This window comes from Aythya marila (assembly GCF_965140915.1).
Source record: "Aythya marila genome assembly, chromosome: 5".
NCBI lineage: Eukaryota > Metazoa > Chordata > Aves > Anseriformes > Anatidae > Aythya > Aythya marila.
Window position 1 is genome coordinate 16893296 of NC_139046.1, and position 25853 is coordinate 16919148.

Genomic DNA, 25853 nt, shown 5'->3' on the forward strand with positions numbered 1-25853 from the left:
ATAGTAGAGGAAAAACCTCTTTCTGTCAGCGGTCCAATTCAGGACAGAGTTGGGGAGGTAGGGCAAGGAGGGTCCTGGAGGGAGCATCTGCAGAGGCAGTGCTGGGCTGGGGGCTGTGGGGACCAGCTGAATCTGGAGGCTGAAGTCAGGCAGGCAGACTGGCAGGGGTGGATCTCAGAGGCATTCATCAAATCCCAGTTTTTGCTTTCCCGATGTCATAAGTAAGGCAATCATGGCTTGAGTTGGAAGGGACCTTAAAGATCATCTAACTCCAACCCCATATCTGAATGAAAGATACCTCTTGCCTAGAGGAAGAAAAAATTATCATATAATCACATTCTTGGAATACATAGTATGTTGTTGTGTACTGTTTGAACTGGGATGGCTCCTAATGACTGTATTAATTCCATAGATCCTGGACCAGAGAGCTGCTAAATCATTCCATATGATTTGATCTGTAATAATTTTAGTGACTTCTTCCTTGTAATGAGCCCACACAATGTTTTACTAAGCATGTTTTTCAGAGCTGTCTGTTCACCAGTGCAATCTGCAAATTTCACTTTGTCCTAAAACAGCCAAAAGTGGTGTTACATGTTTTAAATTATGAACTGCACAGCTCTAAAGCTGAGAATGCTGTTCTTGCTATGTAGCACCCATTTGGCACTCAACATTTGGGACTACTCAGGTCTTCTACAGCTGTATTTGGAACATGAGACTGTTGAAAAGACAGAGCCACTGCTGCTAAAAATGCTGTTGCAGCTGGGCGTTTGCACAGGAGATGGTGCATGTCTACTAGGTTTAGGGGCTTTACGAGCTTCCATGTACTCTAAATCATTTTGTTCCAGGCTGTGGCAGGTTTGCCTGCTGCAGTTCATTTGTTCCATATGCATTACAATTACAAAAACTAGTTTGTGACAAGATGAAGTCTTTGACTATTTTCTAGAAAGCAAGGAGCTGAAAAGAAACCTGAAAGTTTAGTTAAAGAGTTTAGAAGACTTCCAGGAATCTGACTTGCAAAGTCATGCATCTGACATTACAGGACTTACTCCTCTCACTGTGCTGTGCAGTAGACAACTACTACCATTACAATTCCTCTCTGTTTTTGTCTTCCTCCAAGTTTTTTCTTGAACAGTCTTTTCAGTTTGCTACTGCACCACCAATTCCTTGTGTTCAATATGAAAATCATCAGCATATTTTTCATCAGACATGGTTCTTTGGGGCAGGGGGCATTTAACTTCTTTCAGAACAAGAATGGAAATGAGGTCTTGTTTGCCTGATTTAGGCTCATTTCTGCCTCTTCAAAACAAAAACTTTGCTATTTAGATCCCCTTTTCATTTTACATGCGAAGTTTGTGAATGAGCAAGCCCCAGATCCCTGCTAGTAAATATCTATAGAAACTGGTTTTCATTAAAATCCTAAAAGATGTGTGCTCCCACTGGGGTATTTTTTCATGTCTGGTTTCCTTCCTCATTTTGTTTCATAATCCTCCAGACACACAAAGGTTCATAAAGTATGAAGTTAATAACAAAACACTGCCTCAATAGCGTAAATTTAGAATTCAGGCTTTTCTTATCCAGGATGTTGCTACAGCTGGGAAAAACAGCAGTTGTGTGCTTCACCCCTTCCCAGCTTCTCCACAGATCCGCTGGCATGTAGCACTACACAAAATATCATTCCTCTTGCCTGTTGGAGGAAAGTTAACATTAGAAAGTACATGAAGAAGCTGCACAAACTCAAAATTTCTTGTGCTTGGGCTCCTTCTCTCTCTTTTTTTTTTTTTTTCTTTTTCTGTTACATCTTTCCTTCTCCTACAACCCCCCTGTCATTTTTTCAGTCTCCTCTATCAACTCTGTACCTTCATCCTCATCCTTTGTTGTCTCCTAATCTCTTTGCCCGCCTTTTCCCTGAATCATGCCATCTGTTTCTCACCCTCTGTCTCCTGCAAGAGCAGAGGGGCCTCCTGGCCCGGCGGCACAGGGCGGCTCCTGGGGCACGCAGGTGGTGTTGGCTTTTTCCCCTTTCCAGACAACCCGCTGCCAGCAGCAGATGGGCTTTCTGCGTGTCCCCAGGTTGCTGGCTCCATCGCAGGCCCAGCTATGTAGCCTGCAAGCAGCTGCCCAGGAATTCTCAAAAAGGTGTTAAAAAGGAAGAGAAAAAAAAAAAAAAGACAAGCAATGCATCAATTTTTTTTGTTAGCACCTCTGTTTAGGTGCTAATTGAATGGCTTCAGCTTGTGGATATCTGCCTGTCGAGAGCTGCCCCAGACCTAAGTGCTTGCTTCCTAGGTTATAGGAGCATGCTCCTGGTAAGGTCAGCTAATAAGGCTGCCAAATGTTAGCTTTTAAACAGCAGCAAACTAATAAACTCATGATTGCCTTCAGTCTTTTACTTTCTCACTGCTTTCCATAAGCTGCAGTTGAGCTTTCCCTGCCAAAGGGACTTTTGTCTCCCTGGGGTTCTTTTTCTGACAGGAGAGCTCAAGTGAGGACGAGGTCTCTAAGTGGTGTTTGCAGGCAAGGTCAGTCCCTGATGGGAGAACAGGCTGACCTCGTTAAGTCACCCTGCTAACGGTATTTCACCTCACAGGGTCATGCAGCATCACCAGTGCACATCTGTCATCTCACAGAGAAGAAAACAAAACCTATTGCCTTTGTCCCAGACAGCGTGGCTTGAGTGGCTTAAGTAACTCACCTGGCTTTGGGATATATAGATGCACTTGTTGGACATAATTTCCTAAACCGAATAATTCCAAGCCACCAGGCTCACCTGGAGGACAGCTGTGATGCTGTGGTGCATGGGTTGGGTTTGGGGACCCAAAGCTGGGGTTCGAGCACCTGTCTGGCATGATCTGGAGTCAGCAGGACCTGCTCCTTCAGTCTCCTGGAGCAGGTGTTGCAGTAAGTCTGGGAGAAACAGAGGGACACCGCAGTCACTCGCTCTCCTTCACTTAGCAACTTGCTCTGCATTTAATACCTAGTCTGGATCTGCCCTGAAACTGATGCAGAATGAAACCAAACGCTGAAACTTTAACAGAAGCTCCACTTTGGGGGGCAGGGCGGGGAATTCTGACCACACTTAGTGTCTCCTTGGGCTAGTGGTGTTGCTGCAGGGACTGTTCATGAAGTAACAGATCTCTTATGGTTTTTTTTTTGTGTGTGTATGAGGTACTGAAATGTTATTTGTATATTAGATTGTAAATTTTCAGAAGGGATTAAGTCAGGTATGTTGCTGGATGGGGGAGAGGGGTCAAGGAAGATTACATGCTTTTCAAAAATTCTGTAGGGAAAAGAACAATGAAGTTGTTGAAAAGGTGTTAAAAAAAAGTGAGGTACACCTAAAGCCTGTGCAGTGCACTTCTCTTTTAAAAGAATATGAGAAAACAAATTATTTCTGAAGCTGTCCGTGTGCAGTGCTGTGACTTTTTGGGCTGCAAGTAGGCCCTGTGGTGGCTGCGGTCAGTACGGGGCCATGGGGCTGTGGGTCGGTGCAAGGCAGGCCGCCCAGCCTTGGTCCCGCACGTGGTGCTGACAGGCTGCCGGCCCAGCCTGGGGGCATGGCGTTGGTGGGGGACACAGGGGCACTCAAAAGTCGCCATCTTGTCTGCTCAGCGCAGGGGATGAAGTGGGAATGTTTATCCCACAGTTATGTACCCTGTTGCAGGAAACAGTTGTATAGGGATGAGAGAGAACTGTATGTGGCCTATTTGTTTCTCTCCCCTTCCCCTGTGTGGATGAAGACTGGCTTTTCCTGAACATCTCATTTTGAACCTCGGTTCTTTTATAACTACATCATTAATTTTGATCTTCTGTGAAGCTCCTTGGCATCCACCTCCCTGCTTCTACCTTTGATATACATAATTTTCTTTACCGCCCAACAATCCACACACAAATTTTGTTGAAAGAAGATCTGGAGCTGGCTCAGAGCCACGCCGGTTCCCCGAGTGTGGCTTCCTCTCTCCTAACCTTAGGAGGTGGCGCGGGGCTGTCGGCCGTAACAGGGTCCCCTGTAGTGACAAACCTGCGTGTCCCTCCTCGCCCCCCACAGTTCCTGAGCATATGGCTAGCTGCCTCTCCTCCCTTCTGCAACGCTCATTTTTCATCCCTTTTAGCACATGGGGCTTGCGCTTCAAAGTGAGAACAGGCTTTGATGCAGAACAGAGGCAGCGTTAGTTGCTGAAGTATCTCTGCTAAGGAGAGGATTTATGTGCACAGAATGGCCTTCGCTTTTGGGGAACGCTGAGCAGTAACTTCAGACGCAGAATTTAGGATGTGTTTGTCTTTTTAGAGCAACTGTCCTTTGCCTTCTGCCCAAGGTGTGTTTTGTTTTGGTTTGTTTTACACCCTTGTCAATCACAAACCAAGGGACAAGCATTGGGCATATTATGCACAAACCATTTTAAGGAAAAAAAAAATTCCTGCATGAGTCAGAAAAAAAAAACACTAAGAAAATGTAAGTGAGGGTAGCACATGGGGGGAAGTCTCGGTGGATTTGGGATTTTAAATAATCCATAAGAGTTGTACTGTTAAATGGAAAGTATGGTAACAGTATAATGGGCACATATAGCAACAGGCATTTGTTCAAAGAAGGTATTTCTCTTAAGGAGGATATTTTGGAGATGATGATTTGCAAGTACTTAATTTATGTTGCATATACATACTGATTCCCTTTTTTCCTCTCTAGGTAAAAGTATGGATGAAATTAAGAAGCTGCTGTTGTTGGTTCTGGGATGTGCTGTGCAGGTGAACATTTAAAGGCTTGAAAAATACTCTTTTTTGAATCTTTTCAATCTTTTGTTATTTCTGGACTGAGAAAATCCACCCAAAGATCACTGCTGTATGAAAAAATCCCCAGCTCAAGATAAGTTGTGAACTAAAATTGTGAAAAAACACAATAGGTGAATGAAGTAGATGCAGGGAAAAAGACAGCACAGGGAAATGAAGCACGGTTTGTGACAGAGTAACCTCAATGTTACCAACACTTAAATCAGATGCAGGATGTGTGCTCTTGCAACTAATTAGCCAACTTTGATAACAGAGTTTGAAAAGATAAGCTTCGAACAGTGTTCTTGATATCAAGATTGGTGGTTTATTTTTTTACTATTTGGAAATGCGTGTGGAGCAGTACACAGTGGATGCAAAACAAATAGATAAGCTAACAGTCTAAACATTTGTTTAATGAAGCCTGATTTTGTTTGCATAATCATTTGATTGGATATTATATGTAGAAAATCTAAGCTGAATAACTACTTTGTATGTTCATGTGGGGATTTTTATGTGGCATTTGTTAAAATAAATGGACAGGCAACGTATGTGGGAAAATCCCCAGAAACAGGCGACAGTTACCAGATAAAGAAATCAGTGTTCTGCCCACCAAACCTCCCTGGTAGTAAACAATAGATGCATGGTGGGCTAGCCTTTGCTTATAATTGACCTTGTTTGTAGGTCTGCCTAGTGTTTTTGTCATGCCTTAGGACACTTACCCTGCTCAGCTGTGTCAAGTCAATTATGTCAGAGTAACGCTGTCTTCATATGGCTGCTCTGAACTTCATCTCGGTGCTACATTGCAACACAAAGAACAGAAGTCTGATTTGGCAAGCTGCTGTGCATCCTCAGTCCCCATTTACAGTTCTGAGGTTCTTCCCAGTAAAATGAATGGCGAGACTCAGAAGCAAACCCCAAAGGAACACTGTAAATGACAGAAAAAGCAGTTTAAAAAACCTTAATGTTTAACTTTTCTATTGCCTTCCTGTAACAACTGTGCATTGTAATGTTATTAGTGTACAGTTCCTGATATATTGATAGCAGATGTTTGACCTTAAAAACTTTTAGTGAAAGATTTACTAAACTGTTTGTCTGAGATGTCACTCATTTTTATCCAGAAGATTTCCCAACCCTACTTTTTATCTAAAGCACATGTTGATTTTGTCCAACAAGCAAAGTGAAGCATTGATGTGAATAGTATCTAAAGAGATGCATCTTTTTTCATTGCCAAAGCCATGCAAAATGCAGACAGGTTAAATGATGCACTGTAAATGTAGGTCTTGTACTCACCTGGTTTATGTTTGTGCAGCTCTGTTAATGAAGCTGTGATAATTTCCTCCAGCTGTTACCCCACCTCTTGGTCTCTTTGCATTTTTAACTTGTTTATAAAGAGCAAAACCAGACTTTTAACTTAGCCTTACTTGTACCAGCTATAAAATACTTGAAATAATTTACAGCATGATTCAGTGCATGCTCCATATGGAGCAACAAAGTGTTATACCTTCTAACATGGCAACATGTAGATCTTGAATATTTTGTCATTAGCAATGGAGCAATTTTTTTTTTTTTGGGGGGGGGGGGCAGCTGGAAAATATTGTAGTAAGTTTTAGGATGTAGCACTGTTTCAGGGAGTGTTTTCTTTTAACAGTGTGAAAGAAAAGAAGAGTTTATTGAAAGAATAAAACAGCTGGATATTGAAACCCAAGCTGCCATCGTGTCACACATTCAGGAGGTGGGATTCTCAGTATTTTCTATTTTGATTTTTTTTATCTTCTCCTTTCATTGACTTGACACATCAATGTTTTTGCTTTAATATGTTGATGCTTGAAATTTCATGGTGGATTCATGAGCTTCAGAGAAAAAATAATCGTTCTGTGAATACGATATTGTAATCAAATTATAAGGTGAAAATGTCTACCATTTTTTAAAATGGTAGACATTTTTTTAAATGTTGTGCTTGCTGCTTATACGCTGTTTAGAAGATATTGTTGTAAGGATGTGTGTGTAATATTTTCAGAAATCATGTCTGGCTTAGGAGCTGAAGACCCGTTTACAGTAATGATGTGGGCACATAGTCCTTTAGTCCTGTGACAGATGAGACACAGATTCCTCAGAGGTGTGCTTGGGTCAGTGGGGCTCCAGATCAGATGGTCTTGAAAATCATCTCTGATGCTGAAATTAGACATATACTTTGTTTTTAAAGAGAAGCCTGATTCAATGGCAGGTGTATTCATAGACTTCTAAGATTTCCGTAAAAGGAAGGACTACGTGTAGCTGTGAGGAATCAGCTTGCTTTGGAGATCCAAAGAGAAGCCGTAAGGAAATGCCCTCTGCTTGGGTGTGCCTCACTGGGAAATGGGCACTGGGTGAGGTCTGATGTCCTGAGGTGCAGGTGTAAAAAGCCTAATGCACTGAGATTTAAGGATCAAATAGTGGAAGTCTTAATTCAGGAACTTTTCCATTAACATTGAAAAAAAATAATCTGTGTAAAAAAAAAAAAAAAAAAAAAAAAAGATAAGCACATAAGCAGGAACGTTCTTTAACTGATTGAGGTTGAGAGCCTTTCCACTTGCACTGCATTTCTCCTAAATGATTTATATGAAACCAGTGTGACTAAGGTATCAGTGAATAGAAACACTGCTAGCAAGAACCGGAGATATGTCAAATAGTCTGATTCTCTCAGCTCTATCAGCTGCAAATTGCAAATTCATTGGAAACAGAGCTTCTCAGTCTTAGCAGTTCCTTCTAACTCCTGTAGTGACTGCTGCAGTGCTTGAAGTAAGACAGTTCCTAACACATTTGTCAATAGGACTTGTGCTTGCCTATACCTGACCACATCTAAAAATCATCAGTCTTTATAATTAAAAAAAATAAATAAATACTGGAAAATGCTGGGTAGTGTCAGAGTTAACCTAGTCAATGTCTGTTATTTCCAACCTGTTTTTGGTGAAATGTGGTATGTTTCTTAACAGATCAGTAGGAAAACCTGGGAGATGTGCCACATACAGCAAAAAAATATATATTAAAAATCAACCAGTGGAAACTTTTCTTTTTCCCCTTGTCCCTAGGTGACTCACAACCAGGAGAATGTCTTTGACTTGCAGTGGCTGGAGCTCCCAGACATGGCCCCAGAAGAACTGGAGTCTCTCTCCAGGAATATGGTTTTTCACCTCAAGAGGCTTATTGATGAGAGAGATGAGTGCACAGAGGTACCTTGACTTCTCTCTCTTTTATATAGTGCTGATGTAGAGCAGCACATGCAGGCTCTCTTCCTTCTGTTGTCTTGTTTTTGTTTTTTTTAAACTGGGTTTCTATTTTTTCTATACCTTTGAACTACACCTCTGAAAATCTGTAGAAAGTTTCTTTTTCATTCACATATAAACACTGAAGTGTGGTGAAATTATTGGTAAGAAGAGTGCATGCAGTAAAGAGACCAAAGCATTTGAAGTTGACTTCGTTTTGAGATTTTTATCTCTGTATGTCAGCTCAACCGTTCTTCTTTGTGATTGCTTGCCTATCTCTCCAGTGATATCTACCATCAAGGGTTCCAGTGTATTTGCTTGCTTTTTTTTTCTTTTTTTTTTTTTTCCAGTGTGTTACAAGGTCTATCTGTTGCTGACTCATAAATTCATCTTACTTCATAAATACATCTTACTATCTCTGCAGGAGGCTTCTCCCCTTCTTTTTAGCCTGTTAATCTTCTCTCATGCATTTGACTTTGTGAACGTGTTAGTTATAAATTGTAACAACTAACAATTTTATGAGTTCTCCAACAAAGTAGGCTGCTTATTTTGAGCACTGGAAAGGAAATGTTTTAGTGGTCTGAGGATGGTGGAGATTGCTCATCTCTTCTGTGTGACCTTCCCACCTAACAGTTGAATTCTGTATAATGACAGGCTAATAGTTTTCTACATTTATACATCAATTTTAGATGCTTGAAAAACAATGTTTAATTATTACTATATTTATCCCACTACCCTACATGCTTCTCTGTATTTCCAGGTAATTGTAGATCTCACACAAGAGAGGGACTATCTACAGTCTCAGCAACCCCCAAGTCCTCTGAAAGCACCAACTCCAGATTCTTCACCAAACACAGCTAGCCCTCTTTCTAATGAAGACAAGCAACACATTGCAGTTGAGCTGGCAGACACAAAGGCTAAACTGAGAAGAATTCGACAGGAGCTGTGAGTCACCAGTGACTTTTACTTCTAGAGAGACTTGTGTATTAAGTCTTGGGCATCCTGAAAGTGCAGTTACCTATCAGCTTCGGTATACTGACTTCTACAAGAGCTCTCAGTATCATGTCTTTCACAATTTTATTCATATTAGTAGGCAACCTATATGGATGTTCCATCTTTCTTAACTGTTTCTTTAAGTACAGGGTGATGGCTACTTTTTGTCTCTCATCTCTCTCTTCCCCATTTTAAAATGCTAGTGGTTACCTGCACTTTTAAATTATTAGTGAGAAGTCCAGAGGACAGTAAAGCTAGCTATGATGTCAGTAGCACCATTAAGCACCAGACTTAGAACAGTTGTACTTAATATTAAAAAAAAAAAAAAAAAAAAAAAAAAGTTGCAGTTTCACATCTGTGATGTATGCGGTATCACAAGAAAACATACCTTACTTCTATGAAGTTGTCATGTCCTCAAGGAGGCTCTGTGTTCAGTATATACTAGGAGGTTTCTGTCCTTCTTTCCAGTTTCCCAGCAGGATCCATGCAATCAATATTGTTTCAGAACAACAACAAAAACATTCCTTACTAATTTTTTTCTAATCCTTTTCAGGGAAGAGAAGTCTGAGCAGCTTGTCGATTCTAAACATGAAGTTGAGCAGCTCACCCTAGAGCTGCAAAAAATAAAACAAGAGGTAAGGTGGGCTTAATTCACTGTGACAGACTTCCCTATTTAAAAATACCTCTTTCACTGTGAAACTAAAAATGGTGTTCTGTGTATTTTTAATTAGAAGAACTCGAGTTACTCCAGCAAGCTGTTTGACGATTATGACTGTGGCATAGCGATGATACATTTTCCACTTAACTGGTGAGAGCAGTCTCATCTGTTTAGCTTGCAAATAGCCCAGTAATGCTTGCAAATAGCCCAGTAATGCCTGAAGCTTTTGCAGCATCAGGCATTGGAAATGGCAAAGTCCTGGCAGGCTGAAGTACATCTCAGTCTTATAGAGACTATACTGGCTAGTAGGAGAATTTTCTTACTCCTGCACCAGGGGAATGTTATTTGCTTACTCTTAAAAACAAACAAACAAACAAAAACAACAACAAAAAACACCCGTAAGTTTAAAGAACATATTTTCAACTTGTATTTTTCTCCCTGCTTATCCCTCATGTCTCTCAGAATATCCATCTGGCCTCAGATGCTCGCTCTGCCCGAGCATATAGAGATGAGCTGGACTCCCTGAGAGAGAAGGCAAACCGTGTGGAGAGACTTGAGATGGAACTTGTTCGGTGCAAAGAGAAACTTCATGATGTGGATTTTTACAAAGCTCGCATGGAGGCAAGTGAAAATCAGGACAAAGATTTGCTGAGTAATCCTTAATGTTTGGCTGTCCTTGTGTTACCAGTTCATGTGTCATTTGTCAGAGAGCTGACTGTAGCAAAACATGAGAGCAAGTGGAAATTTCATAACATATGTTATAGTTATTGACTTAGCAACATCAAAACTTCTTTCAGTGGTAGGAAAGACTTGGTGCACACAAAGAATAAATACCCATTACTTTTAATAAAGCCTGCTTAGTGCAGCATGACGTGGCTAAACAGGACAGACCTTTTCTGGATGCTTCTACAAGATCCAGACCTTCAGTCTAGCCTTGAAAATTTACTTAGGTAAAATGTCTGTGTTCCAGACTTGATCCTTTCACCAGCATCTTAAATGTCATATGTAAATGAGCTAAATGAATGTCTGGCTATTTTTCCGTAGGGCTCTGTAGCAGCTGCAGCTGTTTGTTAAAGTGGATGGGCATGACCTCAGATGACAAATTCTAGCCACCCCTTTTTTGCAGCTGTTGCTTGTAGTAGAAAGGGAAAACTTGGTTCTTCCCTAGTGCCCTGAGTAGGGTATCTCAGTGAGAAGTGTATGCCTGTATTCCAATAGTAATGACAGTTATTCATCTTAGTTACCTGCAGCTATGCCCATCCTGCAATTACTAGATAATTTAGGTTGGAAAGGACCTTGGAGATGATCTAGATAAACACATTGCTCACAGCATGGCTGACCTTAACTTTAGGTCAGATTGCTCTTATTTTTTTCCTTTCAGTCCTTTGAGCCCTCCTCACCTAAACTGTCCAAAATCCAGATGTGTAACACTTCAGCCAAATTCCAATAAATATCCAGACTTGCTAAACACATTGAGGTTCTGTAATTGATCCCCCCCCTTGACTATAATTAGATAAAATCCCAGGTCTGAGATAGAAGAGCAATGTTGAGACTCACGTTTGCCAGGCTGGGAACACGAATTATTTCTGCTCTATAAACCCTACTTTGTAGGTATTTCTTTTTCCTCTCTAACCTAAGGGGCCAGCTAGCTCTTGGTTCTTATGAATAGGTTCACAAAGATGGCTGGTTATTAGATGCAGTAATAGCCTGCAAAAGCTTGCCTCCATGCTCAGGAATTCCCAGTTTACACTAGAGGGTATGAAGCCCTGCCTCTCTCTGTCTTCCTCCCTCAAGCTGGCAAATCAGTCATGCATTAACCTGCCACAGTAGCTCTCAGGATAGTATCCTGATCGTTCTCTTTTGACTGTGCATTGAAGTTGCTTAGTTTCTAATGCAGTGTAGCTTAGTAATGTAGTGCAGCTCTGTTCTGTGATTTTATGATTCTACCTCCTGCTCAGAGACTTTTAGCTGGAGCTAGGAGAAGTTACGTTTTTAGCCTTGTCTTCATCTAAGGGCAAGGGCATAGTTATTTCTTTTCTGGAGTTCTCAGCCTCCTTGTTTGTCCTGGAGCCAGCAGTCTTCTGTTCTACTGTCTGCATGCTAATCTTGCTGTCATTCAGTAAAGAGACCTCTGCTTCAGTTCCTATTTTGTTCAATTTTTTTTGCTCCCTCTTTCCACCCCAGCAGTTTTTGGTGAAAGCGTTGAGTACTGGAGATGAGTGCTGTCTTTCCAAGGATACCTCTCTGAGATACGGGACAAAGAATATTTCCCATCAATATTGCACTTTTCTAAGTCTGGGGAACAACGTGGCCTATAGCAAAAGTTGTTGCTGCCATAGACACTGACCTCTTGTAATATGTGGCAGGATTGCACAGCTGTTTGTAGGCTGTTCTTTGGTCTAGGATAACCAGAGTGTTTCACATTCTCACCACTCCCTCTCTTGATCAAGCCTTGGCGCAGCCATCCACTGGCAGGTTTATGCAGTGGCAGCATGAGGCAAACTGCACTGGTTTCATGCTGGTTCATTCAGGGGGTTCTATGGGGCACTAGCCTGTCTTTGTTATGGTCACAGAGTAACCCAAAGGCTGTGCGTAGTAGCCAGTATCCAACTCTCCATGGTCCCTCAGTTTTCTGTCAGTCTCTCTCAAGTCTTGCACCTATCCAAAAAGAGGAACAAAGGCTGGGATTCTGTTCAGTGTCTGCTCAGATTCTTCTCAATCCCTCAAAAACCTTTAGGTTTACCATTCCAAGTTGTGTAAGATTTATACAGGGATGCATGATGCTGGAGATTTTTACCACTAGACTGTACAGTGCCAATTCATCTTGTGACATTTACTGGTTGGCCTCCAGAGCTCCAGGTCTTAAGATCTGAGCTAATTTCACACAGGCTCAGCAATGAGTAGGTGTGTAAAGGACAGTGTAGAACACTTTTCTATGCTAATATGATACCTTAAGGCTCATAGGGTCTTGACAAGGTTGTTAATAAGCAGTGCCAAATCAGTAAGTGAGATGAAAAGTGGTTTTAACTTTGTGCATCAGTGCAGAAAGCTATTAAATGGACGCTCTTTTCCTTCCTGCTGTTCACATACACATTTGGTAGTTTGGGCAAAAAATATGGAAGGTGCTCTGTGTATGATATTGTGATGAACTTTATGAATTGTGAGCAAGCTTTTAAGTAATTTCTGAAAGCATGTAATGCAAATCATTTCTGGCAGCGGTAAGAGATTTAAGGAGCTATTGCAGAAGGGAGTGCAAAAGGAAAAAGTCTTTTTCTATGTGAACCTAATGCCTGTAAGCACGTGCATTGTTTTCCTTCTCTATTTCTCTTCTTTCAGGTTTTTTCTGAAAATACCTTCTAGTTTAACCATTGTCCAAGGAACATGGAGATGAATATGCTCTAGATAGACATCTTCCTCCTGGGGTGGTTTAATGAGTTCATAACTGTGAATGTGGAGGAGCAGGCTTAATGCAGGGCTTCCTCCACAGAGGTGCTTCTCTTCAGCAGAAAGCTTCCCTCTGGCATTCCTCTCCACTGAACCTTGTGGTGCTCCAGAAGATCAGGCTATTTTCAGAGGCCAGAGAGTTTGCCTTGCCCATTGTTCTTCCTTCTCAGTGCAGCCACATTGCAACAAAGGATGATGGGAGGAATTTCTGTGAACATCTTAAAAAAGCAAAAACATCTCTTGTGTGTTTTCATATAGCTGTCCAAGGCAATGTTTGATTGTCACAAGATGATAACTGTATCATGGCTCAATAGGGGCAACCTCTGAACTGCCAAAGGGAGTGGTTTGAACTGTGTTTAATGGCTAGGTCTGGATGTGTGTGCAAATTCTCTAGTTTCAGATTTAAATGATCTGATTGCTACTTTAGTTTCTGAAAATGTCTTCCAGTAGCAACACACCCTGATTGTGCAACCACTTAGCCCCAGAGTTAATTGTAACCATATGAGCATGTGATGCTATTCTTAAAGCTATTTCAAGGCACAGTGATCCAGGATAGGAACACAATATATAATTTATTTCAGCAACATAATTACAAAAGCAGGATTATATATGTTGCATATTAAACCATCACAATTTAATATAAAGCAAAGTAGGCTTGAATCTCTTGCTTATTTAATTCAGTGTATTTTCAAAACAATTATTGCTGTTGACTTTAAAAACAACAACAACACAGTTTAAAAAATAAATTAATAGCGGCAAAAAACAACACATAATTCTGGTGAAAGCATCACCACACAACCACCTGCTGAATTTTTCACTAACGAGTGATTTGTAGATGGACACAGTTTTAGGTGGACTGTCCTATGCAGTGAGCTCTGTGACATGGTAGTGCTGACATGTTGTAGTTAGAACAGTTCTGCCTTCCAGGCTTTGAGATGGAACTCTACGAAGATCCCATGGAGTAATTATTTAAATTATATGAACTTTCCAATGTTAAGGCAACCTCAGATCATGGGTATACCAGTGAGCAATGTTGACCTCACCATAGCAGGCATTCCCACCAGGTTATTAATTTAAGATTTCATCAGAACTGCTTTGAACTGACGTGTCCACCCCTCCTGGGCACTCAATGGAAAGTGCTTGTCTTCCGTATATTGCAGCTCCCAGTGCTGTGTGGTTTGTACCGGAGCCTGGATGTGTGTGTGTACTTGGAAGATAGCTTGACTCTTCATGAGACTCTGAAATAACTAGTTCCTGCTTGGTAAGCTGTTTTGGGCATAGTTCTAAGGCTGTGTTTTTGAGGTCAGACTCAACCTTCCTGCTTAGGGTTGTGGTCAAGATTGAGTGTGACAATCTAGCAAAGTGAACTGGTGGTGTTGCCATTTCGTTACGGACATTCCAGCAGATTAAATGACATTCAGCACATTTTGTGTTGTGTACTTCCTCTGGTCTGTCATCTGTGTCAGCCTTTTCACCCACCCTGAAGTGGCTTGGTTAGATCAGACTTGGCCCTAAATGTTGTTTTTGTAAAATTAGTATTTCATTATTATTATTTTAGTTAGTTGCAGACTCAGACATTTTAATTGTGGTAGTTGAACCGCTTCAAAAGCACTAACAGACTTGTCCTTCTTAATGCTGCTGTAGTGAGGAAATTATTCTACTTGTATTTTGCAAGTTTGTAGCTGACCCAGGGAGAGATCAAGGGCAATGTGGTATGCGTACGGTAGACTTCCATGCTATGCCATCTACAGTGAAGATGCAGGAAGCAACTGAGATTGCTATATAAGGCTCTTAAATCATGTTTTCCCTCTAGTATCAGGAGGCAAGGGGAGTAACTGTCACTAGACAGTCTTAACTTGTGCTTTGCAGCTTTTTTTTTTTTTTTTTTAAGATAGCTGAGCCACATGAGGCTTTTTAAGTATGATTCTACCCCCCAAAAACGTGAAGGTTGTTGCTGGTTAAGCAGTGAAAGCAATTTGCTCATGCCTGGTGATCTTTCAGGCATCTACTTGGTTTGGATGTTTGTGGTCTGAGAGAGCAGACATGAACACTGATGTCAGCAGAGACTTTACATTTTGAAGACTGTTGTCCAGGAATAAACTTGTCAAGCCATAAGCATTTCATCCTGCCTGCGTAAACATTTTGTCGTCTTGCATGTTTAATTGAAGCAGAGGAAGGGAGTGGAGGAAGGGAACAAAGGGCGAAAGAAAATGTCTTTAGAAATTGAATGGTCTGCCTCAAACCCTATTGTAACGCTTCTGGGCAAAAATCCTTCCTGTATCCATTTAATCTTTTAAATGCTGATGTGTTCCTGCCACAGAAAATAGTATTTATGATTCAAGGCTTATGTAAGTATCATAAAGAGTAAAAGCAGTGAGGTGCATTATAACTTGAAATAACATATAATTTAATAAATGTGTTTAAAACATGAGCAAGGACACTGGCCAAATTTTATGCTTTGGACATTTCTTATTTCTGGAGCTAAGATATTTGAATGCACAGATCTTCATCTGTTGTTTTGCTAAGAGTGCTCTATAATTGTTTCTAATGCTGTGGCTGCAGCAGAGTTAAACTTCTACTCAGTAAAGAGATCCAACAGCTTTAGTGGTAAATGACACGGCAATACTCGTGTGTTTATTTGGGAAGGCAGGGTGGGGGATGTTAAGTGATAAGTGTAAAACAACTTTTGTTTAACTGATTTGAAATTCTGTTCGTGAGAGAAACTTTGTTGAACAGACGTTTACATGTAAGTGTACTGAAACAGAGATAAGGACATAGTGATACTGATGGATAGTGCTCCCCAACATGCTTTGAACACACTGTAGCATTTATTTAAAATAAATGTAATGTAATTTGTAACTGGGAAAACTGAGTCAGGGATTGCAGTGAGTTGGGTAGGGAAGTGGCATTATGACAGTGTAACTGATCTGAACAATTCTTCTGTCTTCTGTCTTTTTGATGCACCTCTTGATCTAGCCCTGTAAAAAGAAAAAGGAACTCTGTTAGTATCTAAAATTCAGGAAAGAACAGTAAGGAAAGCATTAAATTTACTTTCATTAGTCACTCGCGGATAATTAAACATGGAATCATCTCCCATTAAAATATCAGGTTAAGTCATTTTTATTAAACAAAGAAAAAAGTCATTTTTTTTCCTGTATTTTACAATGTCAATTTATGAAAGTCACTTGGTCTTTGAAAAGTCACTTAATGTAAAGAGATTAACAATGTTACTTTTTCTCTCTAGGAGTTAAGAGAGGACAACATCATATTAATTGAAACAAAGGCCATGCTAGAAGAACAGCTGACAATGGCAAGAGCTCGTGGTGATAAATTGCATGAATTAGAGAAGGAGAATTTGCAGTTGAAATCTAAACTTCATGATGTAGAGCTGGTATGCCCTCTTTTTTTCATTGTGCTATTTTTTCAAAGTTCTGTTTTTATGCTACGTCCCCCAAGTTGATGCCTGAGAAATCAGTGGAGACAGGCAGATAAATCAACAGTGCTGTTAAAGATGTCTGTAGTTTGAACTTTGTGTACATGCATTCTTAAAATATTATAACATTAACAGTTTAAATATTGCCAGTGCTACGGTGTGAGACAGTTTGACAAATCTGATTTCGTGCAAGGAGATATATCACAATTTTAAAATGGAGATTGCTATCATATATACTGATAAAGTAGATGTTAGTATCTGTCAGTTAAGTAGAAATCTGTTAGATACAGAAAATTAAATCTACTGCAGCAATTGATCTTTTTTTGCTGGAAACAAAACCCACAGCAATCACAGCAATTTTAAGAATCCATTGCTGCTGTGATGAGAAACAAAATTTTGGAATTTTTTCTATGACATAAATTAGAGACATGGTCTAGACAAGCAGATCTAAGAAGTGGCAAATTGTGTACAAACAAGAAATGTTAGATTTTATAATCCCACTAATAATAAAAATACTTTTTCATCTCTCTCTTGTATTTTACTTTACAGTTCGCCTTTTGCCACTATGTTTTGAATTATTGTGGGTTTAACTGTATAAAAACAGGGTATATTGGAAATAAAGACATTGAAGGTGCTGTGTTTATTGACTTCCAAATAAAGGGTAACATGAAGCTTCAGCATTTCCAAAGTGGCTGGTGATTTTGCATGCTGCTTCTCTGGGTGACTTGATGAAATTTTGGGTAATATTTTCTCAAAATTTGAGACCCTTGAAGTATGGCTTCAGGTCTCACAAACGTAAATGACCAAAATAATTATTGGAAGCAATGGTAGCCTCATTTTCTGGATTTGTTTTCTGGATAATTGAAATACTCCAAATTATGAGGCCAGATACCTACTTGCTGATCCATATGACTGGATCCACATTTAATATGAGTCGAAGAAGCTCAGTAGAATTCAAGGTTATATTTTCAGTGTCACCAGAGTGCCGATGCATTTTGAAGAGCTTAGCTCAGGATACATCTTGAAGCCAGCCAATCTTACCACTCCTGTTTTCTTACCAGTTTTCATTCATGTGTGTCTTGCACAGGATCGGGACACAGACAAGAAGAGAATTGAAGAACTTCTAGAAGAGAACATGGTCTTGGAGATTGCTCAGAAACAGAGCATGAACGAATCTGCACACCTAGGCTGGGAACTAGAACAGCTGTCTAAAAGCACAGATCTTGCAGATAGTGAGTACCAGCTGATGTAGCTGCTGTTGTGCTTCTGTTTGTGGTCTCTGAAAGAGTAGAGAGGTTACTTGATTGCAAAGGGAACAAGAGACTCCAAGATGGGTGGTTCATTTTGACAAGTTCCCTTGCTGAGCCACCTGACTTTGAACATAGTTTGGGGGAACTTATAAAATGCATTTCTCCTAGCTTCTTTTGCTTTCTTACAAAAACATTAAAATGTCTTTTATTTTGTTTGTCACTGAAAGAGTGACTTTAAGTTAAAATATAAAAAAATATATATATTAAAAAGCAAGGTTTGTAAATGACACAGCAGAAATGCCATACTGAACATGGGATATTTTTAACTGAATGGCTGTGAGGGAGTCTGTGATCTTTAGTATTCTTTAGTACAATTAGTACAGACAATTAGCACAGACAATTAGCTGGTCTTTAAGTTCCAGGAAGTAGTGGATGCTGAAGTCATTTATTTTTACTAGGTACTGAAAAATGTGTATGGGTAGAATAACTGGCTGATTATTTTTTTTGAATGGTTGATTTGATTTCTGTAACTACCACAAATGTAACTAATGCTCACTTCACTAGTCAGGCCTTATCATTGTTTTCCATGTCTAACATTCATTCTGTTTATAATACCAGCCTAAACAACAATGCTAAGGGGAACTTGGGAAATACAAAATATTTCATGCAGTCCAGTGTACAGATTTTATTGATTAATTAGTCACCTGATTCTGCGTATTTGTCTTTGTGTACCAGAACAGTTTAAATGAAGACAAAGGAATAAATTTGAGTAATCAGATGTTCAGTTTTACTTAAGTTTTCACTAGCTTTAGGAACTGCATCATCCTTTGTGTTTTCACAAATAATTCTTAGTGTTTTACTTTCTGCCTTGATTTATTTCCTCTTGTGGAAGTATGAAAGGCTATCAAAGTCTATTTTGCTATTAAAATAAAATATGCAGCTAGCATGTTTAAAGTGGCTTCAGGAGAGTTAGGAAAGTAAGTAGCTTTTAAGATGGTTATCTGTTCAGCTACTTCCCTATTTATTAAATGTTTTAATTATCATCTGTAGAAAGGGGTTCTATTTTAAATAAAGTGTTTACTTAACAGTCAAGCTGAAACGATAAGGATCTAACTGCAATTATCTTCATAAAAGTGAATCTTAAGGACCTGGAAAAGAACATATTTGTGAATTGATTAGAGCCACCTTCTGATTCTCATGTTTCAACAGCTAGAAAGTCTTTTGTGTTTGAGTTGAATGAATGTGCTTCGAGTCGCATACTGAAGCTAGAGAAGGATAATCAGAGCTTGCAGAACACAATCCAGGAGCTGAGAGATGCCTCCTTGACCTCCAGAGAGAGCAGTCTAAAGTTTGTGGAACTGGAAAAGGAAAATCAACAGCTTAGCAAAAAGGTAATCCTTGTTCACAGGAACAAACAGAGCTCTTGGGTTTTTGAACACAGTGTGTGCAGAGCTTTACAGCATTCCTGAATGATGAAGGATTGGAGGGAATTCACCAATGTTCTTCAGTAAGACTGTGGATGTTTTGGGGCCCTTCTAGTTAATCTTACTCTAAAGGTGGTATATTCTATCAACTTCTACTTCATTACTTAAGTACATCATTGTAAGCAAAAGTGATTCTTCCTATTTCATATAAGCAGTACTCATTTTCCAGTCAGACGGTACTGTCGATTTTGTCCCTTTTGTTGTCTTACGGCAGTCAGTAGCACTTGCTCTACCAGGTGAGAAAGCCCTGGCCACACTGAAATTATTTTGTTCGTTTGAAAGTTTTAATATTTCTATGCAAGTCAAATAAAACACACAGGTGAAATCAACTTAGTATATTTTTAAAGAAGTCTTATTTTCTGCCAGTAGTCCTGCATCAGTTCTTTCTCCTTGTCTTGTCCTTTTGGCTCTTATATATTCTCATTCTCTGCAAAGATCTGGCTGCTTTTAATCACTGGTAACAAATATGCATGTTGTCACTTTTTAAACATATTTATATATATATATATATGTCTGTGTTACACTCTGTTATTAACTTACTACAGTTAATTCAAAAGCCCATGTCTCTGTGAAACACAGTGCTTGGTTCACCTCCAACTGCTAGCTCCGTTGTTGTCTGGCTGTTGACTTGCATTCTGAATTCCGATGAATCAAGCCAAATGCCAGCAGGGAAAGGATGCTTGCTATTCTGAATAATTTCCTTGTCAACTTTTTCCACATTCCTACCTTTCCTAAATCACCCAGGGTATAAACCCCATTTATCTCTCCCCCATTGCTGCTGTGTCCTGTGTGTATGACATCAATACAAGGATTCCAGTCCTCTCTGGCCTGCTTATGGGGCAAGAGAACGCTTTACCAGGGCAAGGGGAGAAATAATATTTATATGAAATGCTGGTCATGGATTACTAGATCAAAACTAGAAGAGTGTCAGATTCTCTGCCAAGGAGAACAGGGATCCGTCACTGAATCAATCCATCTCCTGGAGAGATTCTTTTGCCACCAAGTTGAGAGACCAGTTCTGCTTCTTGCCTTTCTTCTGTGCACAAAGAAAAATGCAGGAATTCAGTTCAGTGTACTCCTCCTTCCACACTCCCATTTATGACCTGTTGTATATGAATAATTCACTCCAGCTCTAATTTACATGCTTAAAATTTGAGATCAAGAAATATAAAGCAGTCAGCAGATACCTGTGGTATACAGTAATTTAAGTAATTTAAACAGCTGTGGTCAACCTTTGGCTTTGCCTCAGGCACATTCCTGTGGGCACCTCCAGTTATGGCACTGTTTTGGTGCCAACAGTTGTGATTCCAGCATTAGTCTGATGTTTTCAGTGATGATGAATGCATTGACATGGGAGGGTCATCTACATGGCTGGTAGTTAAATAAGACAACACCCAGTAGTGGGGAATGCCTGTGAGGTGCGAAGGGGCCGCTGTACGCATCAGACCAATGAGAGAAAATGGCAGTTAAAAATACTGCTATCGAGAGCAGCTGAAATGTGTGGAAGGGTGTAAATCAAGCTCTACTAGAGAGACAAAGAGTATGATGGGAGCTGACTTAAGTCTGTAAGTTCTGACTCAATACCACAGGCCACTCAAGTTGCTGACTAGCTTCACATCTCCCATTCAAGAAGCTTTGGAAAAAAAACCCACAGTATTATTCTGTACTCTGGGAGACATGCAGTTATGTCTCAGTGTGCAGAAACCTGATACATAAGTAAAAATAGTCCTGATTTGAGGTGTTTGTTTGCATTTGCATTTTTAAATCTTTGTTTGCTCCACTATACTTCTGTATTTCTCTGGCGTGTATTGTCTTAATTAGAGGGTATGGCTGCCCACGGGGGAAGTCTCTGTGACTAATGACAGAGTGGTTACTCTGCAGTAGGCAGAGGAGAGGGCAACAGTTCTCAAGGACTGTTAAAGACACTTCGTATGAACTCTGATTTCATTCTGGAGTTCACACAGAGCAAGAGAGAGAGTGATTTTCTCAATTTAGTGTGCCTTTATGCATGTATGTGTATTTTTTTTAAATAAACTTTCCTGAGATACACATAGTAAAGTCATTTAAGACAGTTAAGTCATTTAAGAGTCAGATTTCATCCGCTGTCCAAGAGTTTCAAGAACTGTTACCAGAGTATGCTTTGCTATCTACTGCTTGCAAGGATCACGTTGCCAAACTAGATTATTTAAATAGTACAGGGGGAGATGATATGAAGGAAAAGTCCTCTACATCTGTTTATTTCTTTCTCTCAATGTTTTTTGAGAAACTCTTAACAGAAAATCATTTTCTTGGGCACAGTCTAGTAGCAGCCCAAGTATTTGTTTTCCCTGCACTTCTAACTCCTTGGACTGAAACAAGTTGTAAATGGTAGTGTCTTGCTTGTCTCCAGTATTCTAGGAGGTGCTAATGAAGACCAGCTATTGCTGAATTACTGAGTTTATGTTCCAGCCTTCTCTGAACGGCTCCTTTGAGACCAATGAACCTTAACATGGTCACATTTCTAAATGTTAAGCCATTCTTATCTTCAATCTGAGTGGCCCCTGCTTGTTTAAACACTTCCTGTAATGAGGCACATGTTGATATAGGCAGAGCCCAGCCTCTAGCTATTTCCCACTTGTGAGAATTATTGTTAATACCTTTTTCATTGACATTTTCACTGTTGGCAAAGTTTCTAATACCAACACACACAAAATAAAAGCCAATATTTATGCACAGCTGAAGGTTTTCACAGCACTTTACAAGGATAAGAAGGAGTATTTCCTGAAATGGGCAGCCTACCTCTCGGAATCTCTTGCTTCTAAATACTAAAGTGGTGCTACTTCGCTGTGCTCAGTTCATTATTTGTACAGCTTTCAAAGTGAGGGACTAGGAAGCCATCATTCATTGTAGGGCCCTTATTCACAGATCATTGAAATACAGCATTGTCACCTGCTGGGAAAATGGGACTGACAGACCACTGGGAGAGGGAAGGTAAACTTGGAAACTTCAATGCTTTTCCTCTGTTCTCGACTGTTTAAATCCTGTTGCTCAGTGAATTGCTGTAATAACAGTGTCCACTGTTTGAGTAAGGCCATCAGTGATGGAGAAGACAAGTCACTCAGAGAGGTGAGCACCAGAAACTGTAGCCACTGACAGGAGCAAAACAGTGCGCTCAGACAGGTGAATTGTTTTCCACTGCTGTACCTTACTGTGAGAAAATTCAGCAGTCCCTTTCACCCTCTTAAGACTGGCAAGCAGCAGAAGATTTGTATCCGTCAGCCATAGTCCTCATTTCATTCCTTTCACTTCTTCAGAATACTTTAAAGTGTGAACTGTCATTGTATCAAGCTGTGACTGATATATTTTTGTGTGTTCTCTCCACACAGATTGAGAAGTTACAAAATCAAATTGAAAAAGAGAAGCAAAGTAATCAAGATCTGGAAACCTTGAGTGAAGAATTGATAAAAGAGAAAGAACAGCTACAAGTTGTCATGGAGACACTAAAAGCCGACAAAGACAGACAGGTGGAAACTTTACGAATGTAATCTAAAAGTATATGCTCAGTAGTGGTAATTTGCTGATGCCATTTAGAGCCTCTGGTTCTCTCAGGGATACAGGGCAATTTGAGAGCTATTACATGTAGGCTCAACTTGTTCAAATGTAGGTAAAATGTTTCTTTGTGCAAAAAAGCCCAATATGTTTTGGTAGCTACTACTTCTGTTGCCATAAGGGCATCTTCAGGCTGTTGGTTGTAAGAGCAGATCTTTTCTTCTTTGAGAAAAAAAAGCCCTGGATGCTACTAAACAGGCACTGACTGATTTTAGGATGTGCAAATAAAATCCTGTTTTATTGCAGAAGAATCTGCCACCAGTTGGATGTCCTGAATGCTTTTTTTTTTTTTTTTTTTTTTTTTTTTTTTTTTTTAAGACCACTTAGTCTATTTTAAAAAGATGCTGGGAAAATATTTACATTTTCTGGACTGATATTTTAAATGTCCTTCAGCTTTTAATATTGTGTTGCAGTTCATGTGCAATGCTTTGAAACTACTCTGTTATAGGTTCATGCAAAGTATCATCTGCATTAAGTAGACCAATGGCTAAAGAAAATGCATATACAGATCGTTGGTGGCTGGGATGTGTATTTTCAATATTTATTGGAATTTACTCCAAGATTTGTGGGATGGAGGTTAAATACAAAATGTTTTATGTAGTGCTTTTCATCCTGAAGCATTCTTACACAGGCTTCTACCTGGGAAACTGCACTTTACCAACAAAGTCATACATTTCAGAGCACATACGAACTCTTTGAGTTTGCAGTTGATGAATGATTCACAGGTAGGGCAAGAAGTAAAAACAGAAGTCAGTCACTGGAAAAAGGCAGATTCTGAGTTTTCAGGCTCAACTCCTGCTTCATTTTTGGGGATGTTGTTTAGATAAGAATCAGATGCAAATTGCAGTCTAAATTGCAATTTCTTCATCTGGAATTTGGCCAGGAGGTAAATGTACTGCTTTTACAGAAAGTGTATCTTTAATGAGATCTATAACTGCTAGAAGAAAAACTTCTGGGGTTCTGAAGTGTTATCAGGGAAAATTTGTGTCTTCAGATCCCAGAGACAGGAATGTAAACCTAAACAGAAAGGTAACATTTATTAGGAATGATTCATAATGAAACATCCTCTCTGAGGTGTTCTCTGAAAGTCTATTGTCCACTTTTTATCTCTGCTTAGATCTTGCCTAGTAGGAAGAATACAAAACCAATTTTTAGTTCATTAGAGTACCAAGATACAAGAGGTAACAATTTTTTCATTAGTTTGGATTGTTGGTAATCAGGGAAAACTGTTCTGAAATTTTTCTTGTGTTAAAGAGATGCTTTTGTTAATCAAGACTAAATTATAGTGTATGTTGTAAGGTGGATGAGTAGCATTTGTGTTTTTTTTTTTAATCCTTTATGTAGATAAAGGACCTTAAACAAGAAAATGATCACCTTAATCAAGTGGTGTCATCTCTGAGACAAAGATCTCAAGTAAGCAGTGAGGCACGAGTGAAAGATATTGAAAAAGAAAACAAGATCCTCCATGAAACGGTTACAGAAACTAGTACCAAACTGAACAAGTTGGAATTTGAGAAGAAACAATTGCAGAAGGATTTGGACCAGGTTAAAGAAAAAGTGGAAAGAGTGGAAGAAATGGAAAAAGAGCTCCATCGTCTGGAGAGGGAGAATGAGCAACTCACAAAGAAGGCAGCAGCAATGAAAATAGTGACAGAGAAAGTCGAAGTTCTTGAGCAGGAAAATGGGAATCTGGAAGTGGAAAATAGGAAACTAAGAAAATCACTGGACACATTACAGAATCTTTCTATCCGTCTTGGGGACTTGGAAAGGGATAACAAGCAATTAGATGAAGAAAATCTGGAGCTTAGGAGAGTGGTGGAGACAATGAGATTTACCAGCACAAAAATGGCACAAATAGAGGCAGAAAATAAAGATTTGCAGAGGGAGAAAGAGGACTTAAGGAAGAATGTAGAAATGTTAAAAGCGTTGAGCAAGAAGTCGGAGAGGCTGGAGCTAAGCTACCAGAGTATCAACTCTGAAAATCAGAGACTTCAGCAAATGCTGGAGAACAGCAACAAAAAGATCCAGGAGCTAGAAAAAGAAGTGCAGGGCATGGAGAATGAAAATCAGGTCCTTCAGAGAAACCTTGAGGAGCTAAAGATTTCTGCCAAACGGCTAGAGAGGTTAGAAAAGGAGAACAAAACCCTAGAACAAGAAGTATCTCAGCTTGAGAAGGACAAAAAAATGCTGGAGAAAGAAACAAAACGGCTTTGGCAACAAGTGGAGCTGAAAGATGCCATTTTGGATGACAGTACAGTAAAGCTGGCAGTTGCTGAAAAAGAAAACAAGACACTAGAAAAGGAAATTGCTCGATTCAGAGATTCATCCAATAAGCTGAAAGAATTCGAAAAGGACAATAAAGATCTCATAAAGCAAGCTACAATTGATAAAAGAACACTAGCTACATTGAGAGAGGTAAGCAAAATAATACTACTGGTTTCAGTACTCTTCTGTTCTTTTTCAGCCCTGTGAAGTAGCAAAGAAAGTCATCTGTCCTATGACTGTTCCTTGACAGCCTTACTTGGCGTCACTGGATAGTGTTGCTTTGGAACATGGAACCTTCCAAAAACTACAACGTACCACTTTGTGTCCACAAACAGTGTCTCCAAATGACATCCATCTTCATGTAGAACAGGGTGTTAACACAGCTCCCATGTTGTAGCTGTAACCAATGACTTCGATGCTTTCTCAAATTCTGACTTCAAAATTGTTTGCTTACATGAGAGCTTCCGGTAAGGGAGATGGACTCTTAACCTTAGAAATGAGAGCACTTGTTGAGGACATGTTAACATCCCAATTCTAAAACAGACATAGCTGGGACAAGACCTGTCCCAGGTGACCAACCTGACCTTTTCAGTAACAGCTGTACCGAGCTTTGCTTTACATTTTCCTACAGAGTGAAAGCATCCTAAGCAGCTCTGTTGTTAAGCAGTAGCGATCTCTTCCAGCAGCCCTCTCCACTTCAGCATGCAGCATTCACAATTTTCTTAGTAGTCATCT

General features: G+C 39.8%; 1 protein-coding gene across 2 annotated transcripts in view; it reads left to right on the top strand.

Annotated features, from left to right (window-relative positions):
* CCDC88C (coiled-coil domain containing 88C) overlaps window positions 1-25853 on the top strand; it is a 91557-nt gene that overhangs the window by 39531 nt on the left and 26173 nt on the right. For both annotated transcript variants that reach the window (XM_082761798.1, XM_082761799.1), the window contains exons 5-15: window positions 4682-4740; window positions 6410-6493; window positions 7830-7970; window positions 8764-8948; window positions 9550-9631; window positions 10117-10275; window positions 16343-16489; window positions 17619-17763; window positions 18991-19172; window positions 22631-22768; window positions 24198-25268. In XM_082761798.1, coding sequence (XP_082617924.1) covers window positions 4682-4740; window positions 6410-6493; window positions 7830-7970; window positions 8764-8948; window positions 9550-9631; window positions 10117-10275; window positions 16343-16489; window positions 17619-17763; window positions 18991-19172; window positions 22631-22768; window positions 24198-25268 — 2393 coding nt within the window. The remainder of the gene's footprint in view (window positions 1-4681; window positions 4741-6409; window positions 6494-7829; window positions 7971-8763; window positions 8949-9549; window positions 9632-10116; window positions 10276-16342; window positions 16490-17618; window positions 17764-18990; window positions 19173-22630; window positions 22769-24197; window positions 25269-25853) is intronic.